We start from the raw sequence: 15,957 nt of genomic DNA on the forward strand, positions 1-15,957 counted from the left end.
AGCAATGTGGGCCATTGCAGATACGGGGTAAAACAGAGACGCAATGTGACACAGTGCACAGAGCATGGTATCTGTAGTCAAAAGACATGGCTTCCAGGTTCCGGGTCTGCCACTTACTAATTATGTGATCTTGGGCAAGTCACTATGTTTCTTCAGCTTCCATTTTTATGTGAAATTATGTTAATAAACATAGAGAATAATTAACCTCCTAGAATTTTATAAAAATTAAATGAAATAATTTCCTATGAAAGTACTGTGTTAAACATAAAGTATGATAAAAATAGGAAGTTATCTTAGATGTACCATCCATAATAGCCATGCTTTAGGAAGACACATCTGGCAGTTCTAGATGTCTATTTAAGGACAAAGGAAAAGGTTCACGATAATAAAAGAATCAGAATACACAACAGTATGCCTAGCACGATTCTGTTTTTCTTTAAACATATAGAATATTATGTACACTTCTATGAGCATGAAAAATGTCTGGAATGTTAAACACCAAAAAAAAGTTAACAGTGCTTATCTCCCAGAGATGGGTTATGGATAATTCTTTTAAACGCTTGTGTTTTTGCTCATCTGTATTTTCTAATTACTTTGTACAATCAATATGTAATATGGTGTGATAAAGACAAAATAATAAATTCAGTAGGTCCAGATGCAAATCCCTCATCACCCTCTGTATGATTTTCCTGTTTCCCTCTCTGTGATCATCGGCACTTTCTGTAGCCATCAAGGGCTGCTCAGGAAAGAGAAAACATACCAGTTATTTTAATAGAAAGAATTTAATGTAAATAACTATTAACTGGTTGTAAATTTGTTAACTAGGTAACTGAAAGGATAAAAAGAGAAGTCTAAGATACCATAGAAGTGGCAACTATAGGAAACAGCTGCTACCCTTAGGACCAAGGGGACCAAGGGAAGCATCTAGGATTATTAAACTTAGGAACTTAGAAGGATTCTGGCACCCAGACATCTGATGAGCCGGTACCTGCCAGAGGGTACAGGTGTCTGGGGGAGGAGGCATGAGATGAAGCTGGATTTCTGAGTGTTGGAAAATTCTCACACTCGAATCATTTGCGCCTCAGGGGGAAGGATCTGCTTTCAAGGTGAAGAATCCTTGCTGGAGAGATGCTCACATAATCAGTCAGCCAGCAGGAAGCAAATAGAAAGGAGCCAGTTCCTTTTTGCTTTCAACTTTCTGATCTCCCTCTGGTGCCCCCTATTGGGAGATCCCAACATAGAGTCAGCTGGTAAAGCAGAAATGTGGATTGCAGAGTACCCACTCCGCTATCGTAACGCCAAATGTAGAAGGGTAGGTTTCTAGCTGAGAGATAACAGCTCAATAATGGGCACAGTTATTAGTTAACCAGGTTTTAGAGAATCTTGGAGTCCTCCTGTCAACCAGTCAGTCATTCAGTTATTGCTTCAAAAAATACATATTGTTTAATAGAGTGTGCCATGCTTCGCTAAGTGCTGAGAATATATAGATGAATAGGATAGAGTCTTTACCTTCAGGGAGCTTGTAGTATAGTATGAGAGATACAAAAATGGAAATATGTTACAATACAGTGTGACAAGTGAATCAATAAAGAAAGGACCCCACGTAATAGGACATGATAACTCTGAGACAGAAGCAAGGGAAAGACTTTCTGGAGAAAGTGACTTGGGCATAGAGTTTTAAAAGATGAACTGGGGTTAGCTTACAGAAAGGAGGAGTAAAGGAAAAAGGATGAGGTGAGGATTCATAAATATCAAAGCCATGGAGGCATGAAATCTCATGGACTATGTGGGAACCACAAGCAAGCGTTTGATTATGACTGGAATACAAAACGGGAGTAGAAATCTCAGAAGTCAGTCTAAAGGGGTACACACAGGCCTGTTACACAGCAAGTCACTGAAGAGTTTTAAATGGGATTAACTCAAAGTTTTTGGAAGGCCTTCGATGTCTCTTGCCTAACACGAAAGCATCTGCTCACTCCACAAAGCTGGAAGACGCAACCTCCACAGGGCACTTAGTCAATCACCTGTGCTTCCACTTCCTCTACTATCAGCCTCATTCAGGAGTGACATTTATTCTCAAGTGGACTCTTGAGATGACCTCTTCACTGTGTGACTCTCTGCTGTCACTCCTGGTTCACGGCAGCCTTTACCTAACTTCTAGATTCGTCTTCCTAAATACAGCTTTGGACATCATTTTGATGATCACTTCATTTGTATCGTGCATCACATTTTTCCCAGTGATTGTCATGTGCATTAGTTGATTTAATTCTTACAAAAACCCTGGGACATTACACACTGTAAGGTTATTAACTCCAGTTTACAAAGTGAAATGGAAACAAGGGAACACAGGAGAAGTTGCCCAAGGTCATTTAATTAAGTGGCAGGGTTGGGGTCTCAACCTATCTCCTCTGGCTACAGCTGCTTCTGGCTATTTATTTAAATTTTGAGTATTCTTAATATTCTTCATGAGGTAAAGGGGTAGTTTCAGAATTTTAAATTGCTATGGAAAATGCATTGAGTTAAAGGAATTCATTTTCATTGCTTTTGAAGATGAGCACTGAGAATTCCTGGCTGGGACTGAGGAGGGAGGGGGGTTCTTTAAAAGGTTATATGATGCTAAGACAACATAAGTATGAATGCCTTTTAAAATATATTGTTCCTAGTTTTAATACTTATGTTTGTTTTCTTCTTAGTGTTAAGCAAGTGAATTAATTCTGGTTGGAAAGCGCATTTTGAATTATCTCCCAAATGAGCTTAAGCATAGAATAACCATTTGGCTATTCAGAAAGAACTGAAAATGAGATTTCCCTAAGCACAGACTCTTCAGGAGGAAAAGTTTCCAGTTAGATGAACAATTGAAGCCTAAGTCTTAAATAAGTTAGGAGTAATTGTGGTCTACGCAGCCTCTTCTGTTCAAAGTTTATTCAGACATAAAGATATTCTGTTTTTAACCCCACAGAAGGAACATTTACCTCACCATCATATTACTTTATTAAGTATTCAGTGCTGCTAAGAAATACTTAATCAGGCTGCATCCTTTAGTTGTTTTGGCGGATAAACTTGAGTCTAATATAATACTTAACATATAATACTTAATCTCTTACATAGTATAGATTTTTAAAATTCACGCTTGCAGGCAATTTTTTTAAGACTGTCCATTTTATGGCAGGCTTGGCTACACCTCATTGTGGGAATTCATGAGGGTTTAATAAAAATTAATTGAATCATCATAGAAAGGTTGAAGCCAGGCAAAAAAGAAAATTTTATTTCCCCACAGAAGCTCCCATGTTTGTTTCTGTATGTGTTCCTAGCAAAGACCTTTTAAAAAACTCACTGAGAGAAGTCCTTGGCTGTGAGCCCTGTGGTCCTCATTAGAATGGATCCCTCCCAATGCCACACCTGGTACCTTATATCTGCAGCAAGTACAAAGGCCAAACCCTGTAAACCTACACTGAGTGTGGAATCGGGCCGACGCACGGTAGTGAGGAATAATGAGGTGGGTTGCCGAACCGTAATTGCAGGTCACCGAGAATTATCTCTGAAGCTTCCACAGCCTCCAGCGGGAAGCTTGTCATTGCTCATACTTAGGTCGTAGTGATTTATCAACTGGAGGATGATCAAATCCCCAAAGCCCAAGATTTTAAATATCCTGCCTTTTTGGGAAAGGTACCGTCATTTACTTTGTCTTAATAACCTTTTCCGTTTTGATGGGTAATCTGACATGGCAGCATGCGAATATACCAGCATCTGAAGGGTATGTTAATTCAATACTCCTCATGGACTGGAAAATACTGATTTGTTCATGAATCTTGTCTCAAGTAGAGAGTAAGGTAAAGGAGGAAAGGGTCATCTCTTGGGTACATTCTTCCGCAACCTAGAATACTACCCTACTAAGAAAGGAGAGTTGATAGAGATGAGGCAAAGATGCAGAAAAGCCGTGCAATTATATGCCTTTTGGCCATTCATTCAAAAGAAATGATTGAACTTACTGGGCCCAGATGCCGGGAATACAGAAGTAGACTAACCCCACAATTCCTCAGGAATTCCCTCTTCTGATCAAGTCTGCATCATGACTTTACATTCAGATGAGCAAATAACTCTTCCAAATGAAACATCAGATATTTGGGGCCATCCCGACAACTGACAATTCCATTTCTCTTACTCAGGTGTTTAATGCTCTCCTTATTGAGTACCAAAAGAGTATGCGTGGGCTCAAGTTTCGACATCAATAAAATCTAAAGATGGGGTGCAACAATCCGCTTCGCAGGCAGTTGAAAGAAGTTTTCGAGCATACTCTGCTTTTTCCTAAGTTTTGGAGAAGCTATCTAAAAGGAATTTGACTTTTGCCCTTTAAAGATCTATAAAGCAAACTCCTATTCTATGACTTCTCATGTTGTTTTCATTAATTTGTGTTTAGCTTTATCTTCTCCACTGAGCCACGAGCTCCTTTAGGAAAGGAGTGTGTTCTTCATCTCTGCTCCTGGTACAAGGCCTGGTGTATAACGAGTGCTCAATTAAAGGTTTGTTGATGAATACAAAAAAGGATGGTCCTTATTTTGAAGGGTTATGGTTTAATGGAAGAGGAGAAAAATCAAATGAAAAGAAAATAAGTGACAAGCAGGGAAGTGAATTTAAAACATTTTTAGAACATCCTGGAAACAAATGCCAAATAGCATCGTGCTAGGTAACTGAAGATAAGACTGTGGGTTTCTCTTCATCATCCTCGCCCTTCAGTATGCTAGCCTGGGCTTTTTCAAGTGGAAATCTCATGGCTCCAAGAGCAGCAAGAGGGTCGGCTTCAATGTGCAAACGCTTTCAAGTCTACATTCATCATCTCTGTTACTGTCCCATCGGCCAAAGAGAGTCATACAGCCAAGCTCAGAGTGAGTTTGGAAGCATATTAGCAAAAGACGTGGCTACTGGGAGATTTAAATAAATTGAGACCCTTACTGCAATCCGCCTACATCAGAAGAGTAAGAATTCCCAATACTATCAGCCTCTAATAGTTGCACAGGGTGTGGTTCCAGTTGTGCAAAAAAATAAAACCCCAATATAACTTGATGTGCACATGCGCGCACACACACATATACATAAACATGTAGGCAAAGATCCAGAAAATACCAACAAAAGTATTAATAGTACTTACATATATGCTTCTGTGTTTTTAAATTTTTAATATTAATTTTTTAAAATTTTTCACGTGTGTTTCCATGCATTGCATGTGTAATTTTTTTTTAGGAAAAAGTCTGGAAGGTGATACAACAAAATGTGATTGAGAGTGATGTTTCACTTTCTAACATTTTTAGTTCTTCTGTATTTTGTATGTTTTTTATAAAATACATGCATTCTTTATGATTAGGCAAAGATGCATATAAACCAAATATATGCATATATATATCAACTACATGTATATAAATGCATCAATTACATTTTTTAAATGACATTGAGTACAGTCTCTGGTGTCCTCTTCCATCTGGTCTTTCCTCATCATGACACCAGGAAGAGACAGTTGAAAAGTTGAGTTGATAAAATCTAAAAAGCAATTTCCCACTGTACCTACCAACCTGTTTTTTGAAGTGTTGACGTTTGCAGCTGTCATTGATCGCTTTCTTGGTTTCCTTTCAGACGTCCTGCTAGCACTGAAGACGAGTCCCTTTTGTTTGTGTGGTCAGAAGGAGCCCTTGAATTTACTGATGCTGCAGATACTCTGAAGCCATTCACACTCTACGAATATCGGGTCAGAGCCCATAACTCCAGGGGCTCCGTGGAGAGTCTGTGGTCCTCAGCACGGACTCTGCAAGCCCCACCTCAAGATTTGCCAGCCCCTTCGGCTCAAGCCACTGGTCCTCATTCAGTTCTGCTGAATTGGACGAAGCCGGGATCTCCCAATGGCATTATCTCCCAGTACCGTGTGGTCTACCAAGAAAGACCAGATGACCCAACGTTTAACATCTCTACTGTGCACGCTTTCACAGTGATGGTAAGATCTTGGGAAAAAGAATAGATGCTTAGATTATCTGGTTAATATGTTGAAATTCATTTTCTTATCCAATTTGTCATTTTTCTTCGCTGAGGTGTTAAATAGCTGAAAATCTTTCACATGTGAAAAGAACGATGTAGTGACGAGGATAAGGGATACTGAGGATAAGGGATATTGGAAACCACAGTTAATTTGTATTACCTCAAGCACGTAAGTGAATCTCTCTTTGACTGATTGCCAAATCCATTAAATGGGAATATTAAACGTGTCCCTCTACACCTCATGGGGATGAAGCTCAGATAAAAATAGCCAGAAACCTAATTTTCTTCTTTCTCAAAGAGCCAATTATATCACATATGTAAATCTATATCTATCTAGACATATCAATATTTATATTGATATTTATATCAATGTATCTACACATATATAGGACTCATATGGGTGAAACGACATCACCCACAGTAGATAGATAGAGCTAGAGATATCTCTAGATAAATATAAATATGTGATATAATTGGTTTTTTAAGGAAGAAGAAAATTCAATTTCTAGATCTGTCTATGAGGATGCATACATATAGAGATCACAGGCACTGTAATTTAGTGGTGATTTTTCTGGATTGGCCCCTCCAGCCCACAACACAACTTAATTTAGTCCACCTGGAATCTCTTAAGAGCTTTCTTTGTACCTGGCATAGCCTCATGTTCAATGGGAGATACAGGGATGGTCCTCATGTCAGGGAGCTTCTCTTTTAAAATATCACAGAGATGAATTGAACATAAGAAAAAAATAAGAGAAATAATGAATCACAGCCAATAATATCCAACATCTCAGGATTCAGACCCAAAACTCCAGCCCCTACTAGCTGTAAAGCACAATACAAGAGAGAATAATATCATATACCAAATACGTTAGGCAAAAAATGCTCTGAGAGGTCAGCAGAAAGCCCTCAGACTGAAGAGGCTTCATGGAGAAAATGAAACTTTGTGGTGTTAGGAGTTAAATACGTGTGGTTTTCAAAATGTGCCAAGACCTTACTAAATATGAAAACCCCTCATAAATAAGAAAAAATGAATAATAAGCATAGAACATTATTTTCAAAGACCAAGCCATGTTTCTATACTTCCAATAATTTAGACAGCCCAATTTACACGAATATTATCTTTAGTATATAACATTTATCAAAATATCTAAATAATAGCGGGCAAATATATTTTAATGAAATTCCAGAACAATCTTTGTAAATGAATAGTTGAAAGTGCTATGTTTTCTCACTTTCCTTATGTTTAACTTTCTCATATATCTAAAACCTAAGCATCATGTGAATGAAGGGATAATATTAAAGAAATCTTTCTTTCAGAATTGATACTTCGTTTTTTGTTTGACATTTAGTTATCTTTACATATCAGGGTCTTTCATATTACATGTTCCAGATCCTGCATTATAAGCATTCAAGCAGCATTGTTAGGTATAGACCACCTTTTTTAGTTGATATGTGATCCATGGGGAAATATATTACTTCTTACCATATCCTTGGAATTCATGTTCTAAACTTTCGCTCTGAAAGTAGCATACCAAAGAATGAAGTAAAAATACTGAAAAACATTTGATATGAGTTTTCTGAATGAGATACCTTAAGTGTATTTTATTGAAGGCGCCAATATTGCAATGATTAAATATCTGATCTTTTAAAATAGGGCTTTCAGAAGTATGAGCCTAACCATTTAATCTCCCCAAGTTCTACTGAAGTCCCTTGTAGGATGTATCAAGGCATTCCTCTATACCCAGTTTCATTTCACAACACAAGACTTAAATTATCTGGTGAACTCTGTTCTTTATTTAATCTGCTAGGTTCTATTTTTATCACACTAAAATGTTCTAGACAAAGAGGGAGGCCTGTGGCCCCAAGCTTTAAGCTTCACACAGGCCTCTGTTCATAGGCCCTCCCTGACATAGCTTCTATCCTGACAGCCCAGTATTGCCACACTCTGAGAATAGCCAGAATAATTAAAAAACAATAATGTTTCTGCATCCTATTTTTGAATGCATGTGAGTGTCCAGAGTGGCTCCCCAAAATGTGGATCTTTGGCCCTGAGAATTCCAAGAGAAGACTGAAGTTCATCAGGAAAGACCCCATTTGAGCTTTTTTAGCAATCAAGGACGTCTCCCACAGAGCAGTTGGGCCAACATTCTGGTCTCTAGGCCAAGTTTCCAGGTCAGAAGGCTACCATGACTCTTAATGGACTGACATCTTTGAAAGAAGTAGCCAGAAAAATAAATAATTTTCTCTGACTTTCATCCATTCCTATGCTCCCAAGAGAATGTGTTCAAACAATTTTTTTAATATATCTAAAGAAGGAGGTTCTACTACTTAACTCAACTCACCATCAGAGAAGAATGTTCCTTTTATTCTAGCCAAATCCCTCCTCTTGTCACTTCAGTCCATCTCTTCCTGTTGAGAAGAACGTGACTTCTCTGCACTAGTACAATGGGCCTTCAGGGTCAAGAACAGATTATTGACGATTCAATCCAGTTTGGCAGATAGCAATTGACTCCTATATTCAACAAGTCGATACTCAATACTACACTCGACTGTGTTACTGAAGCCTACCGTGGGATTGGGCCCTTGAGCAGAGCAGAGACTGTGGAGGAAGATGAGTAATCAAGTCTGAGGCAGAGATTATTACTTCTGGGCAGTTCAGATTTTTAAGTTTCTCTGCTTCTGAGTTTCTGCTGCTCATGGTTTGATAATTCCTTGTAAATCTCTCTCTGAGTGCCTTCCCGGCTCTACTTACTATTTCTTTCATTCCTACACCAGCTAATCTTCACTGTCTCCTTGCATTTCTGTTCCCACCCTAGGAAATCTTTCAAGTTTTCGTTTCATTGACTGCTTTGGCTGAAATTCTCCAGAGCAAAGGAACTACAGTTTCAATTAGTGAGACGTAGATGCCATCCCCACAATTGCAGGATTACAGTTCAATCCACAGGCTTGCAAGAGGTATCGCTAATGCCCCTCCTTCAGTCTCTTGTTTATTGGGATCCCATTTCTGCACAAGGGGCCGCCAGTAAATTGCCCATAGTGTAATGCCATCACTAGCTTGTCCCAAAGCCCCCCCAGAGTTGTTTATAGACAGGTGGATGTTGCTGGGAGAGCCACATAAGACAGGTGCAATGGATGCATGAATCCTCCTGATGGTGGCAGTGGATGGAGAAGTGGCAGTGGGGGCCCTCCATAGGGGTGGAGAGCATATGTGTTGGCAGGAGCAGCAGCAGCAGCAGCAGCAGAGGCAGCAGGAGAGAAGAAATGGAAAGAGTGTAGGTTTTAATGTATCACCAGCTTCTCTCCCAACCTCACGAAAAGTTTCATCTCTCTTTGAGCCTTAGTAGGTCCTTCTAAGGGGAAGAGAGACAGAGCTTGATTTTTAGAGTCTCTTCAGACCAATACCCTCCACTAGTGAAAACAAGCTTTAGGAAGAAGTCTTTAAACTCCCTTCCCAATTAGCTCTGTGATGAATTATGCAATGTCAGGAGAGAAACTGTATTTAGCTTTGCTTGGCATGCAAGAGTTCCACGGTGGTATTTACAGGGAACACTCCTGGCGAGGTTGGCGACATTGCTGCCACCATTCGGATTTCTTCACTTTTTCTCAGTGGCATCTGCCATCACATTGGCAAAAATAACTTGGGATTTAAAGGCGAAAGTGCTTCACCTGTTAGTCTGTGCTCTAAGTATAGCCCTGCTTCCCCCACAGGGTTATAAAACATGAAGTCCAAATGATACACTTGCCCAGTACCCTGAAAGATAGATGGGACTTCACTCTGTGTGTAGAATCAAGCATTTCTGTGCGAGGGGTAAGCCAGTTATATGGGTCACTAAAAGTTGGCTTCCCATCTGAAAATAAAATCCAGAATTACAAACTCTAGTTTCTAGAGTCTAGTTGCCAAATTCCCTTGCCCAATGTCAAGAAGGAGGTATTCAAAATTACCTCGTGTAGTTGTTCAGATCTTTACCATTAAGTGGCTATGTGGGGAAAAAAACAAGATAGTTCATATTGCCGTATTTTGATGAGTTTGTGAGTAAATTGGTGAATTCATTTTTAATCCCATTTTCATTTTGGCTTAGTATAATATAAAATATTATTGCTCTTTACCTATGATCTTAATAGATTATAGCTCTTAAATTTGATGGTTCTTAGCCTTTTCTCCCCAGATCCATTTGTAAGTCAATAGAAATGCCTAGGAGATGGAGCTATCTAGAAGGACTCCTTTAGTGCCTATCTTTCCAGAATGAAGACAAAATTTATAATAAAAATAATTACTATACTTTCCGTATCAGTTCTATAAGCTGAGATTTTCACATTTTATAACATGAGGTAATGGTGTCATTCATTTCTTTATAGAAAATTACAAAATATGGGTAGGTAAATGTCACACAAATCAATGGATACTGGTTGGTGCAACGAACGCATTTTGTTGTACTGTAGTGATGCGTTTGCTTGGATGTTAACTTTTCACTTACTAGCCTTGCTTTATCTTTATCTGTTTCATCTAATAATACCCTACCGATCACAAATACATATTGGAGATTGGCTTCTGGCCCATATTATTGGGAATGCAAACCATATAAATCTTCTTCAACTTCGTATGACTACTTCTTTGACAGAGCTTTAGGCACCGGCCCAGTGGCGTAGGGGTTAACTTTGTGTACTCTGCTTTGGCGACCTGGGGTTTTCAGGTTCAGATCCCAGGAGTGGACCTACACCACACATCAAGCCATGCTGTGGCAGGTGTTCCACATACAAAATAGAGGAAGATTGGCACAGCTGTTAGCTCAGTGACAATCTTCCTCACCAAAAAAAAAAAAAAAAAAAAAACCAAAACAGAGCTTTATTTTTTCTCCAACCTCTTTACTCCAACAAGCTTCATCAGAATGCCCTTGCTTGATCATCAGTAGTTTCTAGGGCAGTTCCCACGGTTTCCCAGTCACTTTCAGTGACAAAGACAAGCCCAATTTGGTAATCAGGATTCATTTCAGGTGTTTAAAAAAATAACCCAGTCTAAAGCTTGACCTGTGTTAAGGGATCTACAGTGGCAAAGAGACAGCAAGTTCGTTTTCCTTCCTCTTCTTCAGTTCCCTCTTCTCTTGTTGCTTTCTCCAGGATCGTGGCAGAAATGAGAAAATTAGACAAAAAGAAGCAGAGCCTTGGGGCCAGTCCAGTGGCATAGTGGTTAAGTTTGCAAGCTCCGCCTTGGCGGCCAGGGGTTGGCAGGTTCGGATCCCGGGCGTGGACCTATGTATCGCTTATCAAGCCATGCTGTGGCAGGTGTCCCATATATAAAATAGAGGAAGATGAGCATAGATGTCAGCTCAGGGCTAATCTTCCTCAAAAAAAAAAAGAGAAGAAGAAGAAGAAGATCCTTATTCATTAATATTATTCTTTTCCATCTACCGTGGCCTTCTGTGGGGTTATGTAGAGGTTCCCCCATGGGAAATTCCATGCTTCACAGTTTCCTGATGCAGGCAACCCACTCTCTGGTTAATTTCTTGCATCCCTTTTCATTACTGCCCCAGAGATCCACCCTACCACCTCTTTTACTTCTGGGCTCCCCTCTTCTGAGCAGTCAGCCAGTATCACATCCTATCACATTGACAAAACTCATTCCTTTCTTGGCATCCACTAGCCCTGGGGAAAGACTGTTCTACCAAATAAGATCAGTATAGCTAGTCCAGCATTGTCTTCTCTATTTGACCTACCATGCTGGCTGAGATCCAGCCAGCCTCATGACTTCAGAACTCATTGACCAAGAAGCAGGTACCGGCTTCTGTGTTAGGCCATGATCCCCAAATCCTGGAAACACATAAGAATCTCAGAAGACCCTTCTCCATCCTAGTAGCTGCATCAAAATTCCCCTATGAGTCTCTTCAGCTCGGTAGCAAGCCTCCTGAGAAAAGGAGAATGTCCATCTCGCCTCTCTTATGGACACCCTCAATTCCTTCGAGTTGTTCTCTTGGATAGCCCTCATAGTCCTTGAGAGAAGAGTGTGGAGGACCCCCATTATTTCCCCCAAGTAGTAAGGAGATAACCTGGAAAAGCTTCTCTACTGAATTCCCTTCTTTACCTTGCTTGTCATGAGCCCGGATCTTCTCTTATGTAAGTTGTCGTACATAGATCTTCAGAGGAAGATGGGTTTGGAGGTGTAAGGCTTCTTTCTATAAGTCCTGGAGAGGTATGTCTAGCATTTCCAGTACAGTTTCTAAGCTGTACTCATTATTCCTCAATACACTCTCTTACATAACTAATTGGCTCCATCATCTTTCTAGTTGCTCAAGCCAGATGCTTGAGTCCTCCCCTTCCTTACTTCCATGTCTAATTCTTCCCTAAATCCTATTGATTCTACTTCTAAAGTGTATCTTGAATCCTTCTGCTTGAAAACCACCTTAGGGTCTTCACATATGTTGTGTCTTCCTCCAGCGATCACAATCTTACACTTCAAATGGATCCATCTTCCTTCTTAATCATCTAGTCTAAACTAAAATGTTACTTATCTCACAGGACTATTGCAAGAGCTAAATAAATTAATGAATGTGCCACATACTTTAGGAGCTGTAAATGGCAATATAAATAGGCCGTAAAACTTTAGAAGTCCTACGATTTCGAATAACAGAAGCTAGAAGAAATGAGCAAATGTAGAAAAAGTTTTGGTTTGTATAAAGCACCTGTACTAATCTGATCATGAATGAAAACCCTTATGTTTTATATATTTGAAGCATTCCTCACTTGGCAACAAAATTCAGCGCTTGCACATTTCAATGTTTCCTGATAGAACAGTGTTAATTTCCAGGTAATGTCGCAAGTATTGGATTAGGTTTCATCCGCTTGCTAAGTCACCTGGTGGAAGAATATGCTATTTGTCTCCCGCTTGCTAAGTCACCTGGTGGAAGAATATGCTATTTGTCTCCCGTGAGTTTCACACTGAGCCATCTCCCCTTTTACCATAACATCTCAGGCCTGCCATCTAAGAACCCGCCCCAGGGGATTCCACTCTACATACAGATCTGTTTACCTACCTCGAAACTCACAGGACCCTGCCTGTTCCTGTAGATCTGCGAGCCTATCAGCAAAACATGAGGTCTTTTGGTAACACTCACACCCACCTCACATACACACCCACTTCCAAAATCACGCAGATTCTGCCAAACTGGCATCTACCGACTTCACCTGTGCAAAAGAGCAGATTCAGTATATGAGGGGCAGTGTGTGTGGTAGGGGCAGTGGGGAGCGACTCTTTGCCCTGTTAACTCAGGGATGTTGTTATTTTCTGGCCTTTCACTGAATTATAAAGACCCCCCAGCATCCCACAGAGCCTTGTGAGAAACGAATATGAAAGTAAAACGAACTTGTCCACACACTAGCAGGCCCAGGCCATAAATTCAGAATATACGCCATTGAGCAGAGACAGCAAGCTGTAAATGGCAGTGAAGGGCAGAAGTTAATTGAACGACTGTGCTCTTGTCACCAGTGGAAAGCAGCCACTACCTGAGACAAGATGGCTGCCCCTGAAGTACCCTATTACAGCCAAGAGATCACATCCTTAGCCCTGCAAGGGCTTATGGGTGAGGGGGAAATCATACACAGATGACCAATTTTTTTATGGTTCACAGCCGATCAAAGTGAAATTCAGCAGCTGTTCAGGACAAGTGACCACTGTAACGGCTGTAATATAACCTACTAAATAGAGAGGGAATTGCATTAGAGCAAGAGGTTAGCCGTGATTATTGGCAGGTGAGTGCTTTATTGAAGTTGAAAGACCATTAACATTGATAGAGTAATTATTTCAACTTGAAAGTAATTACCTTGATGGGTGATAACTTCTCTCGTGTTCCCAGATTTGATTGGGCCAAACAATTGTGAGCTCCTGAAGCCTAGAAAAATATTACAACAATCCTGTGATTTTTAAATTACTGAAACCACTGTTGGAATATTTTAATTATGCCGAACAGTGAAAAGATTTTACCTTACACCGGCTAGTGACCTCTCATGTAGAGAGAGACATTTGTTTCTTAATCCAAATGCAATGACCCACACCCACCACCTGTGAATACATGTGTGATGGGTTTGCAAATGAATCTTTTTATCTCGATATAATTTTTAAGGTGAAATAGCTTGTTAGCGCTGGAGCTGAGTGTTACTAAGCTCAAACTGCTGGCATTGTGATGAGATCTATGAACTGGGAGGCCCCAGAATAGCAACTATCTTCTGTCTTGTCACAGAAAGTTTAAATTTGTATAAATTAAATATTTCAATAATGGCATCACAAAAATGGAAAATTCTGGTTGTCGTGTATTGTGGAACCCAAATTTCAGATTTTATTTAGCCATGTAATTCATTTGTTTGAATGGCTTTCTTGCTGGATTTATGTGCTGCCACTACAAACACACGAATGTTGGGATGTTTTCTGTTGATCCACACTGGACATCAGCAAACAAAATGAAAGTTGAAAACTTGGGTGACTGCTTCTCTGAAATCTCATGCATATATGAAAATTGTGAGTTATTTGCATAAAATCTAATGTGGTGATCAAAACCAAGAAATATTGCGGGACTCTCCCATCAATCAGTTATTCACATAATTCTCTTTTGAGAATCCATTGTGGCCAGAAGCTTCAACAGATACAAAGAAAGAAGGAATAGTCTTTTTCTCTCCAAGACTTGTGGTATTCTTGAATCATAAAGGAAAGAGACAAAGTACAATGTAATAAGCAATTATTTGGTCATAAATAGGCATTGACTGTACTTATAAATACTTTAAAGAACCTAGAAGAACACTAACTCATACCCCTGACTCCAAACCCAGCATTCACCCTACATGACCACAAACCATTGACTGAACAAACACAGATCATGATTCTTCATCATGCTGTCAGAAAAGATGAATGTGAGATCACCTTCTAGTCCCTGGATGATCCCGCAGACCTTTCTATCATCTTGGCAGCATTTGATCAGATGATCAGCCAATAAAGGGCTATCTTTATGGCAGCACTTCCCAGGAGTTTTTTTCTAATCAAAACCTCCGACTCTCATAAAGACAAAACAGGCTTCCACCTGTTGTCTGAGAGTCACGAAGGGATGTTTTACCAAGCAGGCCATAAATTCAGAATGTATGCCATGAGGTTCCTCCATCTCCCCACCTTTACTCTGAAGCCCTCTCCATAGACAAGGTCTTTGGATCTCTTTCGGAAGGAATGAGAATGCATCAATTCCCGCCAAGCCAATAAGATTTGCTAACTGAAAAGTAAAATGACTGGTTTGAATTTGGTAGAAGAGTGAGGATTGAAGATAAAACCACTGGGAAAGTGTTACAAATGTATGATTTGAATTGTAAATCTTACCATTAAGCCAACCAATGGGTGAAGAAATCTGACATCTCACCAGACTTCTTAGCACGGGGGGCTCACCATGTGTCATATACTGTCGGGCTAGAGATTATGTTAAGGAGCCCCTTAGGTACTCTGAATTTAAAATAAGTATAATAACTCAATTTTAAACATCTTTTATAATACTTGGATTATGAAATATGCACATTACAAAATCAGAGAGTTTTAATTCGTTCAAAAAGCTGCGTTTTCTACCTCTGAAAGATAACGGCCACGTTTGGATAGTTAACTTACAGTATATTTTTAACACACATAAATGTTACTTTTTGATAAGACACAAGCAGTGAATTTTATCATAGAAGTTCCTATTGGGCAATTATGCTGCAGAGTTTTATTTTTGCTAAAGCAATTACGAGTGTCATGGCTGGATACCTGTGCCCATTAGTGGCTGGTTCTGTGTTTTTTTAGGATGGTTATTGATCTCTTGCTGAGCTGAGATTCAGGTTTTATGCCAGATAGGCTGATTAATGGGTTGGTTTCTATAAGTGGACTGAATGGGGATAGAAAGCAGGGGCAGCCTGCTCTGCCAACCCCAAATCCGTCAA

The 15,957-nt window shown here is 39.7% G+C and overlaps 1 protein-coding gene across 1 annotated transcript in view; it reads left to right on the forward strand.

The window, feature by feature from the left end:
* The window catches only part of USH2A (usherin), a 747,192-nt gene that overhangs the window by 645,206 nt on the left and 86,029 nt on the right, over nt 1-15,957 (forward strand). Inside the window, exon 61 of the mRNA XM_001915645.4 lies at nt 5,626-5,980. Within this exon, the coding sequence (XP_001915680.3) occupies nt 5,626-5,980 (355 nt within the window). The remainder of the gene's footprint in view (nt 1-5,625; nt 5,981-15,957) is intronic.

This window comes from Equus caballus, chromosome 30, assembly GCF_041296265.1.
Source record: "Equus caballus isolate H_3958 breed thoroughbred chromosome 30, TB-T2T, whole genome shotgun sequence".
Lineage (NCBI taxonomy): Eukaryota > Metazoa > Chordata > Mammalia > Perissodactyla > Equidae > Equus > Equus caballus.